This window comes from Oreochromis niloticus, linkage group LG23 (assembly GCF_001858045.2).
Source record: "Oreochromis niloticus isolate F11D_XX linkage group LG23, O_niloticus_UMD_NMBU, whole genome shotgun sequence".
Classification (NCBI taxonomy): domain Eukaryota; kingdom Metazoa; phylum Chordata; class Actinopteri; order Cichliformes; family Cichlidae; genus Oreochromis; species Oreochromis niloticus.
Window position 1 is genome coordinate 41516166 of NC_031986.2, and position 23341 is coordinate 41539506.

Here is a 23341-nt window from a genome sequence, read left to right on the forward strand (position 1 = left end):
CGATACCTGATTGAACTCAACTAAATGGGAAAGTTGTGGCGGAGAAAACGCTTTAGTCACACAACATTTTGTTTCATTTCTTTTCTAATATGTCTCCCACTGTCTGGTTACTTGAAGATAACAGACATTTGAATTTGTTTTGTAGGATATCATGAAAAATGAAAATAACAGGTTTTGAAATGGAAAATGGCAGCAAGAAACAAGAGAGCAGCACAGCACACGCACACACGCGCGTTCACCACTGTTGTTGGATCCATAAAGGCAATAAACCAATAGAAAAGTACACTTCCCCTGACCTTCAGCTCCAATTAGGCCCCTGAGAACAGATGGGTGAACTTTTCAACCTTACAACTTGTCTATTGATACTCCAGTAGGGCTGGCCTGAAGACAGGGAGAACGGCAATCGATATTCAAGTTCAGTGTTCTGAGAAGAAGAAGAAGAAGAAGCACAACTATAAGTTTCAGTCGCAAAAACTTAACACCTTTGAAGGATTTGGCTCAAGACCCCGTGTGGAATAATCTCAGTCCCATTTTTCAATCTCTCACAGTTGATTGATGACTGCTCACATAAAATGACTATAAAACCAAGGTGGATTTTCCAATATACCACTGGCATTGGAGTGCTTCCCAAAGATAAAACTTTTTACCACACAGTAGAAGACATAGCGTGCTGTCATATAAATGAAACCTGCTCTCTTGCACTTGTTAATGAGGGACACAGTGGCATCTTTGTTCTTTTTTTTTACTGTGCGTTGAGCTAGTGAGCTAGATAGACCAGTATTCATTTCAACCATTTGTTCCACTGACATGACCAAAGACGCATAATTTAATGGGAAATAGTCTTCATACATTTAGTGTATAGTAGATTAAGTCTTGGAGAAGCTGCTCCGAGATGATTTTTATGTATTTATACATATCGTTAATAAAACTAATTTAGTTCTAAACTAGATATGTCAACAATGATTTATGATTTAAATGATTAATGTTCTTCCTTAGTAATGGTAGAACAGCAAGGCATTTATCTGTGCTCAGTAGTGATGTAGCATTGTCCTGAGCGAGTGCCTGCGACCGACGGGGCATTGATTCAGCGTTCTCTAGTAAATACCAGGTCACTACACCTGCACTCCATCAGGCAGGGGTCAATCACAGCCCAATGGGGAAATGATGATAGGACAGAGTCCATCTGAGTGGGTGTGTCTTTATGAGGGCAGTTGTGTGCATGCTATCAGTGTCCTCAAGTCATTGATTGGTCCCCAGTGTCAAGAGTCTGTCATCGATTCTATGCCAGGTCAAAGTGGAAACGCTTGGCTCAGCAGGGGCTCTTAAGTTACCCATTTGTGCAGGCATGTGCACTCATATCAAGGACATGTGTAACACAGACACACTGTATACTGCTGCCCTGTGAATGCATGATCCATGGAGAAAAGATAAACTCAGTTTTAGATCACAACATGACAGAAATTAAGTCCTGAACAGAAAAGTTGATCTGATTTTTCACATGTCGTTACCTGGGCAACCAAACACCCTGGCAGGTATGATCAGACTCCTTTTCTGGAGTTGAACAGGTGAGAGGGACTGGGACCAAATTCTGTGGAGACACTGTAAAGGAGTCACAGTATGGCTGCGTAAGGAGTCTCCAAGGCAGCTTATCTGGTCTTCATCAGGTGGCAGTGCCTCTAAACTTTGGACCACTTGACGCCATAGGTCAAACCAATCCCCCATGTAACTGTATTTTTAGTTGCAAAGACTAGGATTAAGGTAGGAGCTCTCACTTGATCACCATAATGCTGAATACAGGGCAGTTTTGAACTGGGAAATCTGGAGTCCTCTGAGAGGCACTGTGAAAGTTTCACAGTGTTGTGATATGCAGCAGATAAAAGAAGACAAAGACAGTTCCCTGAGGAGCTCTTGAGCTACAGATATCAAACCTGTACTCTCTTATTGGAGTCATTTTTTGAGATAGCCATTCCTGGTGGTCCAGCTCTTCTTTTTTTGTATTGCCTTTGTTTGGGACTATCACAAACAGCACACACCTGTCTTCTTGCCTGAATGTCTGCGGTGCAGAGAGCAGAGATCTAAGCAGGTGATGTTTGGAATCTGTGCAAGCGAGCTCAGTCTGTTGAAGAACAAATGTAGCGCGTTGGCCGACATCCACCTCAGACATCTTGCTATTGCTACTGAATGTCTTATATCCATAAAAACTTTTCTCATACTGTTGTAGAAAATTTCAGCATCTGTGGAGGGCCTTGTGTATTTCAGCAAGACAATACCAAACCCCATTCTGCACATCTTTCAAATTTCAGACTCGGTAGCAAAAGACACAGTGCTAAACATGCCAAAGACTGAAAACAGAACTATGACAAAAGAAACCCTGGAGTGCTGCAAAGATATAATCTTATAATCAAATGGGAAAAAATGTTGCTTTTTAAACCACGGAAATTGGTCCCTTCAGTTCTAAAATGGTTAGCCTGTGTTTTTAAAAGACGCATCAACATGTAGCACTGCATGCTTTTTTCTTGATTTTTTTAAATAGCGTCCCAACTTTTTTTTTTTAACATACTTGTACATCTTGTCCAAAGCTTCTTTAAATAAAAGGGAGCAGATTAGTTTTCCAGTTGGCTGTCACAGCCAGCAGTGCCCTTGTCAAACTTGCACACTGCCAGTCAAACTTGGATAACACACCCACATAAGTGATGTCACGTCCAAGGCCACTCAAAGTATGGTGTTGAGGGAACATTTTGTTACCATCTGGCTGGCAGAGCCAGTATCGGCCAACTGGATCAAGTTATTGCCTTTAAACTGACAGTTTGAGGATTTGAAAAGAGATAAGTGGGCCACCATGGTCATATAGTCTGCACCCATGGGGTCCTTGATCAAAAAACAGGAAATCTGACAGACTGCCTATGACAGAAATATGGAGGAAAGGGTCCTTACAGCCAGCCTAGCTGCTCTTTTAATTGGTCTTCATGAATATTTAATGATCAAGATGGAATTGAATCATGTTTTTTACCTGCTATGAGAAAAGGCAGTGGTGTGCATGCCTCTATAACCTGTACAACATATGAACATTCTTTACAGCGTGCATGTGTTGGACTGAATGCTTGTATGCATCTGTATGTATTATTTGTAAGTGCCAGCTGTTGTGCATGTTATCAGATAGCAATCTGCAGTCCATAGTGTTAGAGGCACCGCTGTAATGGCAGCAGAGAGCTGTGTGCCATATGCAGGTGGCAACGGCTGTCCTTTCTTCCGCTCAGGAGGAAGCTGCTCTCAGAAGGAATAAATCTTTTATTTGGTTTGTTGTATTTTTAACTGAGGGCTCCTGGTCACGCAACAAAGGCCTGCTTTCCATCCCCTACGCTCCCATGCTTTTTTTTTTTTAAACCTTTTTTAAGCACCACGACATGTATTAATTGAAACTGCCATAGACATGGAGGTGGGGTGGGGGGGGGTATCCTTTGATATACTTATCTGATGCCTGAGATTATAATCTCTATGTTTTATTTTTTAAAGTCTCGTGTACATTTGTAAATCTTACCCACTAAGTTTACGAAACCTCATGTCCTGAAAGCCTGTATTCCTCTGACGTTATGATGTACTTGATTTTAGTGGGGCAGACAGCCACACCCAAACATAACCTAAAAAGCTCATCCTATTAGCTCATTCTTACCTCATCTCCCCTCTTTGTTACCAAGGGACTATGACTAAGATGCAGCTCGACACACAGAGCCAGGCAAATGCAGCAGGTTCCTTTTTTGCCTCTAGAGTGCTACAGATCATTCCAGTCATCGTGTTTGTGTGGCAGTGGTGGGGTTTAACTCTATAAGCGTCCACAGAAGTCGAAATAGTGACTCACATGAGGTGATTGGACGGTTTTACCAAATGAGGTAGACAGAGCGAAGACATGATGAGAGGACCAGAAAAAATGGAAGATTAGTCAGCCTGCTGAAACAAAGATGCTCTCACTCAAAATCCCATCAACCATCGACCTTCACAGTGACCCTGGATATATGATAGGAAGCTGTTTGTGAGCGTGTTTGTGTATGTGCGAGTGTGTGTGCATTTATGGGACTCGGGGGACAGCAGTGAGACTGGATACAGATGTCTGTTTCCTGCAATCTGACACCATCGACAGAGCTAGGGGGTAAAACCAGGATTGGTACAAATATGCACAATTTTATGCACAGTAACAACTAATGCATAACAAGCTGCCAACACTTAGACAAAGTGCCTGTAACTTAGCATACTCATATCAAATTATATGCAATCAGAAAGTTCCAAAAACCATCCTGATTTAAATTTGTCTGATCGCTCCATCAAGATGATCTTTTCTTATACCTCCAAGTGAGGCCATGTTTAGATCACTTCTTGGACGTTATGACCATTTGCACTGTGCAAAAGCTGAGAGCATTAATAGACATTACAAAAGAAATTGTCAGCAAACAAATATCATTCACATTTGATGATGACATGATAAATATCAGAGCAATCATGACTGTTTGGTTCTCTCCATGAATGACATGAATGCAGTGGTTACTTTGTGTGCACTTTCCTCAAAAAGTAACTACTGCTTTTATTTACCTGAACTGCAGAAGGTGTCTATCCCCTTTTTTATTTTTATGAACTTATCCAATTGTTGAAGTGCAGTTCCCTTTCACAGGGCGTGAATTGGGGTAAACCCTGGACAGGTCATTAGTCCATCAAAGGGGCTCGCAGTCACACCAACAGGGAATTTAGAATTCCCAATTAATCTAATGTGCATGTCTTTGTTCTGTGGGAGGAAGTCAGAGTGCCCAGAGAGAACCCACACAGACCTAGGGAGAACATGCAAATTCCAGAGATTCAAACCCAGAACCTTCTTGATGTTAGGGAACAATGCTAACCACTGCACCACCACACCACCCCAGACTGGTTTCCATGGTTGAGAAAAATAATTTCACAACACATAACCCAGTCAAGAACACTCTCAAGGAGGTATTGCATATCATTGTCAAGGTCCGCAGTCAAGAGACTCCTTTGTGATGGTTACATTCAAGAACAGGAAGGTCAGATTAGACTTTGTTAGAAAACATCAAAAAGAGCCAGCACCACTGTGAAAAACATGATGAAAACTGAGATGAACTTGTACTGCAATGATGAGAAGAGGAAAGCATAGAGAAGCAGAAATACAGTTCATGATCTGAAGCATGCCACATCATCTGTCGAACACAGTGGAGGTAATGTCGTTGCATGGATTTGTATGGCCGCCAGTGAGACCGTGACGCTAGTGTTTACTGATGCCGTGACTTCTGATAGAAGTCGCAGGATAAATTGTGAACAGGTATACTCTCTGCTTATGTACAGCCAAATACTGGAGATAAGAGAGTTTCACATTTTAAATGGAAAGTGACCCAAAGCATGCTGCAAAAACAACCCAAGGGTTTCTCAAGGTCAGGAAAGGGAAATTCTCCAGATATTGTTTGATTGTCCACATATATACAAACCTACCTGTATATGCCACTATACACACAACAAGAGATAAATTATCTGAATTTCAGGAGCGGGACCACGCCTCCAAACACGCCCTGTCAGGTTCTTATCCAAATGTGATCTCCCAGTTCTACAAGCTGGTCGTTCTCATTTTCGTGCTCCCACCCTCCCTGCTTTTTTTCAATTCCTTCACTTCTGCACTTCTCATTAGTACATAGCGATCTGCCACCAGTCCCCTCCGAGGCTTTCCCCAATCTGCAGTTCAATTCACGTTTAAGCCATTCACCTTTATCTACTGAAAAACGCTGTCAAACCTAAAATAAGGACGTGGGCCCAGCTAGTGAATGGGATTGGTGGCCGTAGCGCAGGTTCTCTACTAATCGAAAGGCTGGTGGTTTGATCCTTGGCTGCTCTAGTCTCCATGACAAAGTGCCCATGCCTTGAGCAAGATACTGAACCTCAAGTTGTTCTCCAATGTGTTCATCAGAGCGTGAATGTTAGACAGAAAGCAGACGTAGAAAAAAGTGCTTGTATGAATAGTTGTGAATGAATGAATGAGGCAAGTTGTATAAAACGCTTTGAGTGCTCGAGTAGAAAAACGCTATATAAGAACCAGTCCAGTCCAGTCCTATGAACTTTTGCTACTACTGTTAATAATATTAACAACAATAATAATAATAATAATAATACTAATAACAATAATGCTATTATAATTGCTATTATATAATTGCTAATAATGCTATTATAATTTACCAAAAACATCCCTACACAACATGCTGTACTATTTCCCAGCTCACGGAGGTAAACTTTAGTGTCCTTCAACGGCATCAAATTCATTTAAAAAAAATGAAAACTGTGAAAGTAGTTGGGTGGTGGCTTTGGCAGTGTAATTTAGCCATATTGACTTTAAATTAATTTGAAATGAGCTACAAATTGATGGCTGGGATTTTAGCTACTCCTCCCTCCCACCCCTACCAGGCGGGGCCTCTGCCTCTTCTGTCCGTCGACTCTCTCAGCCTTTCTTTTCTGTATGATAACAATCAGCAAATATGAAAAGTAAATTCTGGAGGAAATGTTGGCAAATGGGTTTTGGGTAGATTGTGCATGAATATTTAATTTACTCATAAAGCAGGGGTTTAGTACATTAATGGTTTTTCCACTGCTGTCACTTGATTTGACTCCTTCCTCCTCCTCCATTTCCCACCCAGATTAGGATGGTGACACCGTCTGCTATCTGGCCTGCTGATTGGTTCTCTTAATGACCTTATTTATACTGTCTTTTTTTGGGAGGGGGGGTACATTGTTGGAGTCATATTAGAAGCCTGTTTATAATATATATATATATATATATATATAATATTCAAGAGAGACTAATCGAAACTAATAAAAAGAGAATCTAATAAAGGCATTTATATAGAAACGCAGCGGTTCATCTTTTAGTCAGAATATCAATTTTACATTTTGTTTGAAGTCTTTACAAAATTGCTTCTTTCCACTTATGGGCGTAAAGATTGAATATTGAAGAACAGAAGCACTGACCCAGGCTTACTGCTAAAGTTGCCTATAAGAGTACAAAGTTAATTATGGTCTCCTATAACACAGTTTTAAGTCAGTGTGTGACTCTGGTCTCTTGGTCTGTCTCTGTGTTGTTTACTGTGCTGCTGGCCACAGAGCCCCAGAGTCCACAATGGCTGGCTGGACTACGATGACAGCTGGAGTGGCCGTCACCTTTGGCTCCCAACTGTTTTCTTGTTTTCTGACCTAATAACACTTAAACTGGCATTCAGTCTGGATTCACCTGCGGTAAACAATGTGTGGATTTGAGGCTGACGGGTTTCTTTCCAAATAATAATTTCTCCTTCTTGGATTTTTATTCAAGCGTGCACTCCATCAGTCATCAGGCCAGCATAATTAGTATCTGTTAAGCTGTCAGCCATAAAAGGTATAATTTCATTGCAGTCAAATATCAAAAGTTTTTTTTTAAGGATGAAATCAATCACTTAGTCAGAAACAAATATTTAATGTATTTGATTCATCAGACATTATAACAGTGAGGGGGCAGTGAGGCTGGGATGGCTTCAGCCAGGGTGTGATCCCCCAGCTCTTGGCTATGTTTGATGAAGATTAATTCAATCCTATTTTCTGCCCTGAAATGCTTTTACTAATGTGATTCTGTCTGTCCCGCTCCCTTTTCACTGTGCGTGTGTGTGTGTGTGTGTGTGTGTGTGTGTGTGTGTGTGTGTGTGTGTGTGTGTGTGTGTGTGTGTGTGTGTCTCCTAAGCACGTTATTCATGTTGAGGACTAACAAAAGCAGCAGGAAGATAAAGCAGTGGTAGTGTGTTGTAATTCTCTACCACAGATTCATTATCTGTATATAAGTACTGGCAGGCTGAATGGCGCTTACACTTTGAATTTGGTGGTTACAGATTGAGTAAGTGTGTGTGTGTGTGTGTGTGTCTGTGTGTGTCTGTGTGTGTGTGTGTGTGTGTGTGTGTCTGTGTGTGTGTGTGTCTGTGTGTATTTGTAGGAGAGTATGGATGGGCTGGGTATGAGAATAGATTTTAAAATGTTATCAGGGTTTAAAGTGCCTCGGCGCTCTGCATGTTGTGCGCACATATGTCTGATTTTCTTATTCAACAGATCTACAGCTGTACCATAATCTTAATAAAATCTGAAACATTTTTTAAATGCCACTTCAGCAGTCACTCCACCACAGTTTCACTTGCAGAGATTTCTAGGGCCAGTAGAGGGTGCTACACAATCCCAGTGATAATTTAATCAACCTCTCTGCTAATGCATAAACTTCTGTTTTAAGAAACTTAAGACAAGGCATTTCTGCATTTGTTTTTTTTACATGCTGGTAATTCAACTTCTACATGCGTGTCCATTTCACATTTGCGTGTCTATTTCACGTGTGTCCATGGACACAGCAGACCGGCGTGTCTATTGCACATTTTGCCGTGATACTGGGCTGGCCTGCCATAATGCAGAACTTGATCTGGACCATGCAAATCTAACAATTCACATCCAAGCAGACAAAATAAGAAAGAAAAATATATAATTTTTTAAAAAGTTGGAAAAAAAAACAAAAATAATGTGGTCTGTTGCTGTCCAGCAGCAATTTTAAGAAGAGGTGTCAATGTTTCTCTGTGATCTCTTAAGGTGGTAGTAACAGCCCTGTGCACGTGGATGTCTATAGACGGTAGGGGCTCTGTGTGTGTGTGTGTGTGTGTGTGTGTGTGTGTGTGTGTGTGTGTGTGTGTGTGTTTCTGATCTCAGCTTGTCTATGACTCATGATGTCACAGTGACCTCTACTGCATACGTGGTCTCCCATCACAACAACTGTATCATACAGCACTACAGCCACATGTGCATTCATATGTAACATGAAGATTTACACTGCTCCATGTACTGTAAGGTAATGTGAGTGTGGCATGAGTGACATTTTACTCAAGTAAAGTAAATAAGTAAATAAATCTACCTGTAAATCAACCTGCATGCCTTCACCCTCTCATATTATCACATTTCAGCATCTTCTTTTGCAGACCACTAAGACAATACTTCTCAGCTTTCTTTCGATGGTTTAGTCTCACTAAAGTAAATATAGGACTGTAACCTCCTTGCAACTAGGAAATATCTGTGTATCTGCAAGTTGCAGAGACCAACTGCTTTCCATCTACTACTTTTGTCCACTTTTGATTACAAGGCAGTTGCACGGACAACCTGTCTCCAAACAATCACAGTCTGATCTGGACTGCAGTCACTCTCAGACTAATTTGTGAAAGTTTGCAATTAATTACTGTCTGATTTATAAATGCAGAGTGTCGACATGTTGGCCCTGAGTCAGTCTGTGCCAGTGAGCACAACTCATCTGCAGCGCGTCTTTTTGTAATGAGGGACTCGAAAGCAAGATTGTTAAGCACCTGTTTTATGTTGCAGTTAAATAACCGTCCTGCAGCAACTACATCAATACTTATGGAGGTTCTGAACGTAATTGGTTAATATGAATGTCAATTTCTGCCTATGTAGACGGCACTAGATTTGCGATTTTCACTTATTTTTCAGTTAATTGCAGCGTTATCACAAACCGATTGCATGAAATTGCCTGTTTGACCCCATTCAGTTGCAGACTGACTCGGTCTTATTGCTGTTTTATTGTCATCTCAATGCATCAAAGTTGCTTTGAAAATGGAAACTGGCTGCGAGTGGTCACAGATCTGATCCCCGTCTTCAACGCAATCACGAGGAAATGAGATTGCAATTTCACTTCACACAGTTGCAATAATTTTAGTCATGTCACCATCTCCATCCTCCATCTTTCCTTGTATGACTGTATCATTAGAAACTCTTTATTTTTTTAAATATAGCACATTTAAATATTTTTTTAAATATTTAGCACAACCTTATTACAAACCACTGCTGCCTACATTTTGTCTACATAAAATTTCTCAAAGCACATTCTCATCGTTATCTTCATCCCACCACTTGTATCTCATGAACATTTTGGGTAAATTTTATAGAATTAAAACACTGAGTAGTGTGACTCGCTGCATTCTTGATTGTCATTACAGTGGCAGATGAAATGCATCTAAAATCATTCCACTGGTGCACTCAGTGGACCTCTTTCCACTTGTATTGTATATTATAAGTCACTCCGAGTAAGAACATCTGCTAAATACTAAAATAAGTGTTTAGTAGGCCTATCAGAGAGTTCCACTCCAGGCAGTGCTGTATTTGAAGAGAGAAGGACTCCAAGTATGTTGAGAGTCTCTTTGCTTATCCCTCTTAGCAACTGGTTAGTGTGGTGCTTGAATATTAATGATGTCTAAACCCAAAAGCTTGCGTTGACTGTGACCTAGCCATACCGTCTCTCTCACTCTCTCATGCATGTTTATGCATACACACAAATGCGTTTTGTGTGTGTGTGTGTGTGTGTGTGCGTGTGTGTGTGTGTGTGCGTGTGTGTGCATACTTTCCTAAAATGTGAAGATCTTCTTTCCCGTGGGGACTAGTGGATGAGGAGGGCTGAGGTGTTGATTACTGCAGTGCTTGACAGTCAAGTGTACATGTCTGTGATTGTGTGTGCGTGTGTGTGTGTGTGTGTGTGTGTTTAGGAAGCCAGCAGGTTAAAGAGAGGGGTAGCCAGCTAGCACCCCCCTAATACTCCTTCTCAGCTGCCGAAGACATCAAGTGTAAAATTGCGCACTCTTTGAAACGCACTCCATCGAAACCGAGAGATCACACTTCCACGTGCACCCACTCACACACGTGCACACACAGCTTTGGGAAACAAGTTTGAAAAAAAGACAAGTTTGGTTTTGCAAACTTGTAGATTGCAAATAGACTGCAAACTCAAAAATGGTTTGAGTAGTGTCTCAAACCATTTTTGAGACATCACCGTACTCTTAAAATACAACTACAAAAACAGCCGTGCCACACATGTTAACAAACGTCGATACAGAATTACCCACAGAGCTTCAAAAAAATGACAAATAATAACTTTAGTAAATAATCTTATTTTACCATCAACTGCGAAAGCTGTTAAACTCTGCAAACTAATTTGGCAAATTTGAGCATCTCTGCAGGGTTTATAAATGAGACCCAATAATGTGATTGATTATTTCGTGACATTTGACTTCTTTTATTCTCTCCTTTTCTTCCAGCAACAAAGGCGTCTAGACCTGTTAACCATCACCAACTCTGGTAGGTGCCTGAATTTCTGTGCTTGGATTTCATTGTCACCCACAATCCAACCACCGCAGGACAAAAAACACAACACTAAAAGCATTCTCTGATGCACACTCAGTATTTTATCTGTTTCATAATCTGGTTTGATATTGACTTTTCCCCAAAAAAACATAATAAAGCAAAAATATTTCGCTCTTATCCCACTATAACTGCTAAAATGGTTACTGCTTGAACAGCTGGGCAGTTGAAACGCAGCGATAAAACTGTTTGTGCTGTCAAAAACTGTGCTGCAGAACCACTGCTGATTTGATGGCTGCTTGTCAGTTATTTGAGTGTGTGTTAAGGGATCCTGTCTCATGGTGTGATGATTTAAATGTCCAGTAACTAAAGCTTTCCACCTTGGGATTAAATGGAAGTCATGATTTCAGCTGTAGTGAGAGCAGCCATAAGGGCAAGCATGTTCCCTAAACAGATCTTCAGAGTATATAAAAGCATGTTTCTGTGTGTGTGTCTGTGTGTGTGTGTTGTCATTTTAAATGTCTAGCAGAATCGTTTAACATGTTTTATTGTTCAAAAATTATATTCTCACATTCTGCACACTTTTGCCTCTATCTAAAATACTGCACTTCACACCCTATCTCTTTAAAGCCCCCATCATGAAAAGCACTGTCTGCTGTGATTTTTCAGCTTGCACAGAGAAAACAAGACCAAAAAAACACTGGTTATGCACCACAACCCAAGGTCCTGAATGTAATGACAGCCTTAGAAAAGATGCCAGTTACTAACATTTGAAGCACAATCAGATCCAGAGCAACAGACTTGTGCAGAAGTTTCTACATAGTTACAACTTATATTTGGATGTGTAATGTCAGAAAAATAAAAAAGTCAGGTAAGTTATTTTGCACTGAAGCATAAAATGTGACCCACACCCATTCCCTCTTTACTGGTCTCTTCTCCAAGTTTATACAGTTTCTGTATGCCACCCAGTATTATGACATTTATTAGTAATAATAATGTAAAAGGAAACAAATCTAAGCAGGATATGAGTCATACAAATCCATCCTTCCATTCTCTTCCAATTATCTTTATCAGGGTAGCAGGGGGCCTGGAACTTATCCCAGTTACCATGGGGTGAGACGCGAGGTACACGCTGGACAGGTCACCAGTCAGAGGCAGGGCTAAAACAGAAAGACAGACGACCATTTACACTCACATTCACACCTATGGGAAATTTAGAATCACCAGTTAACTTAACCCCATTAATTAGTGGAGTCTGTCAATCCTATCTCCTGACTTGCGTACGAGACCCACTCCACCCTTTTCCAGCTGAGAATCACTGTATAACAAATGTATATGTAATAAACTAAAATCCTAAATCTGATGAGTGAAAACAGTGTCCATCAAAATGCTGCAGAAATAGACAGTTTGCACACATCTTACCTGCTCACTTTCCACCTTGCTTCTTTACTTCCTGTCTTCCTGTGTTCACACTTCTGCTTTGCCCATACCTGAGACATTTTAAACATAGACTTAGCAGAAGCAGCTCTGGTGAGTAAATAAAAGTGGCAGACTGAGAGGCAGTGGGAAATACTCTGTGTATGTTGCATGTTTGGGTTGTCTTGTATATCCCTGTAACTCTGGTTAATGTCTAAAATCCTTGTAGAAACATCAACTACAATGATTCTCATGCACTCCTCCTCCTCCTTAGTGCACATCCCTGAAACAAATATGCACAAATAAACATTGTACAGCATTGTAGATTGTATTGGCGCTGATAATATACAGACAACCAGGAGCAAGCAACTTTAAAATACAAAGGTTTTAATATATTCATTATGTAAATGCTGATTTTCATTCAATAGTAGCTTTTAAATTGAGTAGGTGAAAAACAGGATTTTTGTTGCTCATCTGAAAATTTCAGCATCCAATAAGAATTTAACATTATCTGTCAGTTTCTCTTTGAGAGAATAATTTGTTTGTGAACAGTTTGTTACTGGATTTCGTCTCCTTTTCAGCTGACACGAGGCACATAATGTGCGTACGTTTTCTCCAAACTAGTTTGATTTACATCCACCATGTAGCTCAAACTCATAACATGTGGTTATGCACACATATGGTGCTCCAAGTTTGACTCGATGTGGAAACGTATCGCAAAGTAGTTGCGATGTTAGAAATCTATGCCAGTCTCTCAGAGAGGCAGCTGTGTGAACGAGGGATTTACTCAGATGGAGAGCAAGGGGGGAAAAAATTCGAAAAACGGGGGAGGAGAAACAGATGGTGACGGCATGAGAATACAGAGACCCATATGTCTAAGGTATCTGGATGATCTAATATGCTTTGATTAGAATAATGCATATGTGAAGCTCATGGAGACCCGGTTAATTTAGCAGGTTTGCTTTGCAGCTGTTGCTCAGGCCTTGAGTTTAGGCGCAACCCACCCATGGCTTTCACTGTTTGACAGAGAGCAGCCGCACAGAAAGAAAAGGTGGGGAAATTGAGGAAGAGTGTAAGAAAGATTTTAGAGCATCACTTTGCGTGGTCGAGTGAGAGAGAAAGGCATCACGCGCCGTCCGGACATTTACTGTTTAGAGCTGAGATGTGATATATCACATCAAAAACACATTTGATTAAATGCAGTGCTAGACGCTGTCAGCGTATTCACAAATGCATTTCTTCATCCCACTATCGTGTCTCAAAAGGATGTATACATTTCCATGTACATTGGTTTGTAGTGAATGAATGTGGCCCGCTTTGAAAAATATCAGAGCAAGGTAGGTAAGGAAAAAAATCTGTCTTGGATTATATTTTTTTATGGATGGTTTATGATTTACCTCAGTTTGTGCAAAAAAGAGAGAACCATTGATTCTTCAACACTGTCGTCCTCTTTTTCATCTTCAGTAAACGCCGGTCATTTCAGGTCTTGTTCTTGTCTCTTCTGCCTTTTGAGCACAGCTATTCACAGGCTTTAGTCAGGCCCCTGAAAGAATTCTGGTTAACTGTTTTGTTTTGTGCAAGCTTCTGGTCAGAGGTGAAAAGGATCTTCAGCTTTTGTTGTTATGAAACATAGAACAGCTTCTTGAAGCATGTTGTTACCTTCAAATATCACCTCTAAAAATGGGAAGATGTTTGCAGAGTGGCTTTCTCTCTGTCTTTTTGTCCTAATGATAACAGTGTATGTGTTACTACTGTGGGTGAAAGTGAGCAAAAACAACAGCGTTTTTAAAGGGAAGCACTGCTCAGCAAGTGGCGTTTGATAGCCTAAATCTTTAATCCTCAGGTGTGATGTCCTTATGTTAACTGCGGTGGATCTTAGGTTATCTGGTTAACCAGGTATCTGGTATCAAACAACTAAATTGTAGTACAATCATTGTGTTTTTCGAATGGTATGAAAATGATAGGCTGTTTAGTGTAAGCTATACTTGTTATTTAGCACTATTGTTGTCCAGTTGGAGTCCATGTTGGACTGGTGCAGAGCAGGCAGTGGTCTTCATGGCCACTCTCAGGGCCCCAGTATACCCACTGCTTTGATTGCTTTGCACTCCACGATCCATCACCACAGCACTTATATTAGTGCCTATGGCACAAGAAGAAGTCAAAACAGGAGGGGTTTTTGTTTTCCAGAAAGTCTCATCTTTCCAAACTGTTGGAACGTCTTCCACTGTATAATCTTTGAATCTCTGACTTCCTGTACTGATATGTCATTGAAATGGTGAAAAAAACTGAGTCAGTTGTACACTCGTGTCTTAAACTTGGATGTGGCTGCAGCATGTGCGCTTCTCGAGAGGTGCGCAACCTGATGAACTGCCACCAGAGGGGTATTGTGCTTGTGCCAGCAGAAGTGATGTCACTTTCTCGTATAGTGCTATTCACCAGGGGGAGAACGTTGAGCATAATGGGGCCTTTGGATTATCAAACTGTAGTGCAGGCCGTGGTGATGAGGGGGGGAATAACCATGTGAAAAATGTGAAAAAAAATAGGTGTTAATTAGTGAAATTGCATTGATGATATGCACCTTTTTTTAATAGTTAAATTCAACACAGATCCTTTTTTTTATTGTTAATGTTTGATAAAAAACTGTCAACTTTTTTTCTTCTTCTGGAGTGGGACATGTCAGAAAAACTGTGAAAACCACTGAGTGAGATCAACAGTAGCAGTTGTCAGTTTAAATTTAGGCTGATGCTGCTGTTTAGTTTCACTTGTCGAATCCTGCATTCACACTGGCTAAGGGCAGGAACACAGTTATGATAGCACACATACAGTAACATCTGTTTACATCTCGTTACATTAAATTGTCTAAAACAACAAAGAGTAGTAAACCTAAGAAACACAAAGAAAATAACTCTACTACATGATTTATTTTGAAGTGTTTCTTTTCCCTGTGCTGCACTGCCACGCCCGTTCTTAGAGTTCTCCCACGTGTTAAGTCCCACTTTTACACCTGGTTAATACTGCAGTGACTCTAATTGTCTTACAAAGTCCAAACATCAATGTTGGGTTTTTAAGATGTTGGCACTTTGAAGAAAACCTGAACATTATGCCAAGTAGATTTATGACCACCTCTTTCTGTTTCACATTCTGAGATCTGTTCAGAGATTTGTATCATCGTTCTAGCAATGATCACTGTCAGTAACCCTATTTGTGCTTGGGTATGACTCAGCAGACCTTATATATCACTCATATCTACTTATATATATCATAAGTAGATATGAGTGAGTCACAGCACTCTCGTGACCAAACATTTCCTACCTGTTTGGGTAATTGTGCTATCATAGCTCTTAGCTTCTGATAGCCAAAATGGAAACTTGGGTAACATTGATTTTTATTTCCATTTTAAAAAAAGGTTTGAATAATATGACATGAAAAATGATGTACCAAGAGTTTCATTTTATATCCGTAGAAGCGTAATGGAAATATTCATTAGTGATTTTTTAGGGCTTGGATATTGCTGATTACTCATGTGTGAGATCAGGCACAAATTTTGGTCTTTCTTTTCTTTGGTTCCTTCAGAGGTTGACCTAAATGGAAAGCAGAACAGTTTTCTGCTGTTTTGGAACTGCAAACATTAACAAAGCATAAAAAAAGAGAAATCCCAAAATTATTACAAAACACAAGAATAAATTCAGATGAACAGAGGAGCACAACGGACAAAGGAAAAGAGGAAGACACTTAGTAATCAAGATGCTCAGCAAGACAGGAAGTAAGAACATCAAGTAAATACCAAAACAAGAAGATCCACACTAACTAAACATAATACAGGGACAGTAGGAAACAGGAGCACAAAGAAGAAATGCAAACATGGAAACACATGGGGAGACTAGAGTAATAATAAAATCAAGAAGGCAAAGTCATGAACCAAAAGTCCAGGACTGTGACAATTTTTTTCTTCTTCCGACCTGTTGCATAGAAGAGGGTAACAGTCCTTTATTTTCTTCCGTTTCTTCTATTGCAATTTAGTTCAATTACTACATCGAGGCGCTATCAGTTAACAGGCAGAGTTGTAAACTACTACACTTTGGAGCCGCTATGTGACACAAATCCCTTTGGGGTTGGATTAGGAAGCGCATCCAGAGTAAAAGTCTGGCATGTCAAACATGTGGCTCCACATATTTGAATGCTTTAACACAATTTCATTTTTTTGATTTGTTTACCACTATGCAGCTTAAAGTTTTAGTTCTACATGACGACCTAAAGGTCTGTATCAGACAGCACTGCCTAATAACTGCTGGGCAACGTGGTTTTTTATCGCTATAAAATGTTTTCTGTTGCCACATAGTTAATCTAAGGCGATAACGAGGTGTCCTGTTAAAATGACACTTGCTTATTTAATTTACATTAAAGCTGCTTGAAACTCGCCACCTCCTTCTTAGGTCTAGCTTACAGTAATGTGCACAGCAGGAGTGCCTTCCTTCAGGGTTTAGTCTACACCCACAGAGGGACCCTCTACAGACTGAAATAGCTTTCAATTATTTCTTACTGAAAGGATTCCTTCTCTGACCAGTGTAGAGCTCAGTGTGCTGTGTAAATTAATGCAGGTCATTATTCAGGTTGTTGTTATGAGTGGCCTTGAAGGGAAGTCTATTATATCCTTAACTTGGCAGACATATTTTATCATGCCCTGCTGCTTATTACTATTCACAGTAGGTGAGCAGATGTGCACATTTACACACACACACACTGTGGATGTGGTGAAGGTTATTATGATGGCTGTATGAAGAGCAAGTGAAGCTTTCAGATGAGTGATTCTGATAGGGAAACACAGGCAGGACACTCTCTCCTTCCCCCTGCAGATTAAAGGAGTTTCCGCTCCTTTGCTCCTTTTCTCCTTTTCTCCTCGTCCACCAACCACCTGCCTCCCTGTTTGCCGTTGACGCTTCGTCCTCTGCTCATTTGACTTAACGGCACTCGTTATCTGCAGCTATTTATTAGTAATCTTGTTTTATCAAAGTGGCATTGTTGTGAAACATTTGCCCGTTCCTTCTGCATCCTTTTCCTCCTTTCCTTGTGCTTTTATTTACTTTGCCTCATCTTGCTTCATAGCGTGAAGAGGAGGAATCACAGGGTATAAATAAACTAATAGTCTCAAGTGGCTTCATAACGTACTGTGTGTAAAGGAAAAGAAAAAAGAAAAGAAAAGATTTGATGAGGATTCTGCCCCTGCCGCTCTGTTAGCTTCTGTCTCTAATGATGTTCATTAGCCACTCTGAAGAGTGACTCACACTAAAACACATATTCACACATAATAAATAAATCTAACAGGGAGCTAAAGCGACACCGCAGCTTCCAGGTTCTGTCCCGAAAGTAAGAAAATCTCATTCAAAGTGCCTCTGACGGCATGTTCATATATTTACATGAATAATAGATTTTTTTTTAAATGATCTAATATAGTATATTCAATATTTATGTCTGCACTGGGCTTCAATAAACAGTCCTTCCTATTCTGGAAGCCCCCAAACTGATGTTAGCAGACTACACGTCACAGCCCGACAGAGCGGAGGAGTTGCAGCCCTTCTTTTTTAGACCCTGGAGATTAACACTAAAAAGTTTCAGTGATCAAAGTACCTTCTCTACCACTCTTTTAGTGGAGCTTTATGTCTTTCTGTGCTCGCAAAGAAATCCTCCTTAACTTGTGGATGACGTGGCGTCTTAGACTGTAAACCCCGGGACTTCAGAAAGACCACTGCAAGAAATGCTGACTGAGAGATTGTATTGATTAGCGAATAGCTCGTTAGTCGTTTCTGAGGCTACCCTGACAAAAGCCTGCTCGAGTGTATATATATACTTTATATGGTGTATTCAGGTCCTATATACAGATATTTAGGAAAGCCCAAACAAAACACTCAGTATCTGATCCCTCCATCTTTCTCATTTCACACACACTCCCACACACAGACCCACTCAAACCTCACTCGGCCTTCTTTAATTGGACACTTGAGCGGCGCACGACTGCATCTGGCTCCTGTTGAACACAGCCTGACATTTCAGACTGCTGACCTTTCCAGCCCCACCACAACTAAATAATGATTAGTCCTGGCAACTGTTCCACCACAGCAGCAGCCAGGTACGTACACACACATTAACGCATAACGCACACACACACACACACACACACACACAAACAGGCACAACAGCAGCAACACCTGCATTAAAGGCTTTGTCTTTTCACAGTGAGAAAATGGGGTGCAGGCATTGATTTGAGAGGCCATTGTCATTCTTTTGGCTTATCGATTAGATTGTCCTTTTCCATATCTGCAGTCAGCACCCAATAATGTGTTGTTCTAAATTAACTCTGCTTGCCTCTGTTTAGTTTCTCCTTTCCCCTTTATGCACTCTCAGCATTACAGTGGAAAAAAGGTCAATCATATTCATGAGATCTGGGCCGATTTGAGAGGAGGGTGTCTGAGTGCGTGCGCGTTCTCGTGCGCACGCTTTTGGGTTTGTGCACAGAAGCGTGCAGCATGTGTGTCTAACGCAATGAGGCAGCGTGGAGATAATAGGCAGTTCTCAGATCTCTCTTCTGACTTTCTTTTCTTTCAGTCTATCACTTCTCCCTTTGTATCTCCATTTTCCTGCTGTTTCTGTCAGAACAGAATAGAAATGTTCTTCATTAGAGTCCGTCTTTTTACAGATATTCTTTGTGTTCTGTGCTTTGCTTTCACCAGACGAAACCACAGTATATATCTCTTAGGTCAAAGGTCACAGTTTGAACAGTGAGTGTGTGAATCTTTCATTACAGATATGTATAGTTACAGGTCGAATATTGTAGCGTGGGAAGCATTTTAAAAGCAGTGGTATGCGTATGGTGTGTAGTATTAAAATTCTAAATATTATTGCATCTTGGTTAAAGAGGCACATCATTCTTTACCCTTCAGTCGTAAAAGGCTGATGGGGTACTGACGTCACCCCGCTGGGCGGACGCTGTCCGAACAAGATGACATAGGAGCTTCAAATTGGTACCACAGATGTGTCGGCTAAAAATCTCGGAAAAGTTTGAATCTCAGTGACCTCGACCTGAAGGTCAGGGTCAAAGGTCAAGTTTTATGAAAATCTTGTCAATGTGATAACTCGAGAAGGAAGTGACCCAGGATTCTCAAATTGATACCGTAGTTGTATCTAATAAAAATCTCAGACAAGTTTGAATCTCGGTGACCTCGACCTGAAGGTCAGAGTAAGTTTTCTGAAAATGCTGTGAATGTAATGACTTGAGAACAAGGTGATGTAGGATTTTGAAATTGATACGATGGGTGTGTCTATTAGGAGGCCGACGAGTTAATACTGGCGGTTGCTAGTATTAACTTTGTTGTTTAGATAACATGTAAAGGACGTAGAGCATGGATGTCAAACTCATTTAATTATCTTGCTCTTAAGTAGACCAGTGAAACTCCTCTTTCTGTCAATGATGTCTTAACATAAGTGCAGTGTGAACATTATGTCTCTGTTTTTATACATAATAAATAATTAAATGCTGCTGTAATAACTTAACGAAATCTGTCGACACTTTGGGCTCATATTGTGAGAAAGAAATTACAGAAAATGTAATTTCTTTATTTTGTTTGTTTTTGTTTTTTAACTGTTGGCCTACTTTTTAAAAAATCCAACATTATTGAAAAAACAGCTCATTTAATTATTTTACTTTTACTTAATTATGTTGGTGTAGTATGAATATCCATATGGGAGATTTTTGTCAGTAGGAAAATGCTGTAAAATGTATAAAAAATACAGTTTATGCCCTCCTTCACATTTCCCAAAGCTGTCCAGTGGGCCGGATTGTAGTCTGTGCTCGGCTGATTCGGGCCCCCAGCCCTTATGTTTGACACCCCTAACTTAGAGGATTCAAACAAATTCATCTTACACCAATTTCAGACACAAAGCTGCTGCTCTTTCCTACATGTCAAGTTATAAAGCCCTGAAGATTGCACATAACAAAAAAAAAGTTGATTCTGTAACTTACTGTTAATATAGGTTATCCTGCTATGAACTGCAGAATAAGCATTATATTCTTTAAACAGGAGGAAATGATACTCTACAGTTCTAAGGTGGAAATGCTCAGCCACGTAATTGACTGCTTCTTTTGCTTACAAAAACATAAACAGACATGTTAAGGTTCCTCAGCTTAAAAACGTAACCTATAAATTCCCTGTATTGTTTTCCACAGACACGTACAGTCTTTACAGTGTCTCAGTATTTGAATAACGCTTCAGAAAACACCAGAACACGTTGTCGGTTTCTTTAAACTAAACCGTCTCCTGCGTGAGCTTGGGGTCAGCAAAGTATTTTTCCTGTCATTCGTACGATACAGCAGCCTGACCTTCTTCTTTATTGAACAGATAAAAGTCTCTGACAGAACAATGCAGTGATGTATTGTGAAGTCATGTCCTTGTTGTGGTGTTTCATTTAGTTTGAATCTGATGTACTTTTCATGGCCTTCATGAAAATTGCATCTGTTGAGTTGAGCCACAGTATTAGTGTCCAAAGAGTGTCTCTAAAACCTGTGACATCCTCGCTTTGTGAAATACAAAAGAGATTATTATTTTAAGTTTATGTTGATACAATTTCTGATTTACTTTAATGAAAAGATGTTTGTGCCAGAACAGTAATCTTTCCGTCTTTAATCTTGCAGGAAAAAAATAATTGAAGTTAACCCGCTCGTGTGTAGCAGTTTCTTTTCGCTCGGCTGTAGACTTTCATCAGCTGAGCTTTATCTGTCAGACCAAATTCCCCTTTGAGTTGGGCTCAAACATAAGAAATCTGCATTTATTTGTGACGTTTTTCTTTTCATTTACTTCCATCTTTTCATAGCCACACATCCCAGAGCTTAGAAGCAACAAAGCAATTACACTTTTGTCTTTAGCACCTTTTAGCCAAGCTCACTCTGTTTCTCTGAAATGTTAATTAGGTCTCCTTTTTTTTTTCTCCAGTTGGTAACACTGTTACACTGCGAAGCTATTATGCTGTATGATGTGTTGGTCTAAATACTTCTGAGCTACTTACACATTGTCGCCCTATCACCTGGTCCACCTACTGTAGTCTGTAGCAGCTTCCACACTGAGAATAGTCTTTTTTGCTGACTTCAGAGGAGGAAGCAGCATTTCCAGCCAGCCTGGGTTTACTGAGAAAAGGTGAAAAAAGAACTGTGGAACAACCTGTGTGTGACCTCCTGGTTCCTGGTGTACAAACCTGCACTGATCAAGTGTCTCGATGAGTACAAGCTTGACTGACTTTCAGATTGTCAAGCTGCAGAGATTTTGTTTTCAGTGGTTTGGAAGTATGATTTTACACCTAGAGGGAAAAAAGGAGGAAAGAAAAAGTAGAAAAAAAGGAACCAGATTATTTATATTAAAAAATACTATCTGGCTTTTGTGTAAATGAGCAGCTGTGAAAACAACACCTCCTATTACTGCCCTAATTTTATCCTTTCTCTGTGAATTTGCATATTTTATCTCCCTTCTCTTTATTATGGGGGTCCTATGCTTCCATTTTGATGTGGTTTAAGAAACAAACAGCGAAGTAGATGAAGGACGGGTGGGAGGAAAGAAGAGGGCTGCGCTGGCCGCCTCATATTGAGTATTTTCCAGTTGATTTTGTTGAAGGCTTCTCAGCAGCGTAGCTAAATAAGCAGCAGCATGCTAATGAATGGAGAACGAGTGTGATAATTTACCAGACAAAGAATGGAGGACTGAGAGAGAGAGGAGCCAGAGGCAGGGAGAGAGTTAGGGGCAGCACAATATTGAAAATATTTTGAAATTGTTTGTCATCAAACAATTATTTAACACCTGTTTCTATATAGCCCATATGCCGGGAGGTTCTTTTTCTCAAGCTTATCCTGATAATGCTTAGAATAAATATTCGCTGTGTTACAAATACAGTAATTTCATGCACTGTACCCACAGCCAACCATGTGTTTCATGTTTTTGCATACAGAAAAGGGGAGAGAGATGGGGGGTGGGGGTGTCGGGGCTAAACTCAGAGGACACTAAAATGACAACATAGAAGCACAGACTCTGTCCTCTTTCTAAAAGGACGATGTGACGAAGGCAGTAAACAGTCTGTGAACAGGCTGTGGGCTCTGAGATTATTTCTTTGTCACCAGCAGAGCCACCAGTGTTGCTGAGCACTGCTGTGGAGCAAATCCTCCTAGAGAGGACTGATTGGATTTTTGTTCCAGGGAGCCTTTTGTGTTAGCAGCATAGGGACTAGATAATAGAGGTTGATGCCATTCTGTCTCTGTGTTATGGCTGGTGGAGTGAGTTTTTGCACTCTCTGTGTGTGTGCGCGTGTGTGTGTGTGTCTTTAGAGGACCTTGTCTCTCTAAACAACTACTATATTACTTTTTCCAACTTATTGCAGTTCTCCTTGCTTTAGAGCTTTCAGGATGATAATTATTCATTTATTCGAGTTACTTTACTTTCTCTTTTAATCTATAGTTTTGACTATGACAAGGCATTAAAAGTACCGCACCGTTAAAGCAGGACATACTGCTGGTATACATACAGTAAACTGCCAAGAGACTCAATGTCTGGTTGAAGGTCATTTTCAGCCTTAGTCCTTCTGTCAGATCTATGTTTGGAGCATGTGGCACAACGGGTGTGTATGTTGAGTCCTGAATGTATAAATAAAAAAATATACATAATTTATTTCTGTAGGGTAGATTCTTTTTTAATTGCCGCTCCAGACACTGAAGTCATTT

The 23341-nt window shown here is 40.3% G+C and overlaps 1 protein-coding gene across 3 annotated transcripts in view; it reads left to right on the top strand.

Annotated features, from left to right (window-relative positions):
* Window positions 1-23341, top strand: part of agbl4 (AGBL carboxypeptidase 4) — a 331146-nt gene that overhangs the window by 207424 nt on the left and 100381 nt on the right. For all 3 annotated transcript variants that reach the window (XM_025902946.1, XM_025902945.1, XM_019351390.2), the window contains one exon: window positions 11133-11172. In XM_025902946.1, the coding sequence (XP_025758731.1) occupies window positions 11133-11172 (40 nt within the window). The remainder of the gene's footprint in view (window positions 1-11132; window positions 11173-23341) is intronic.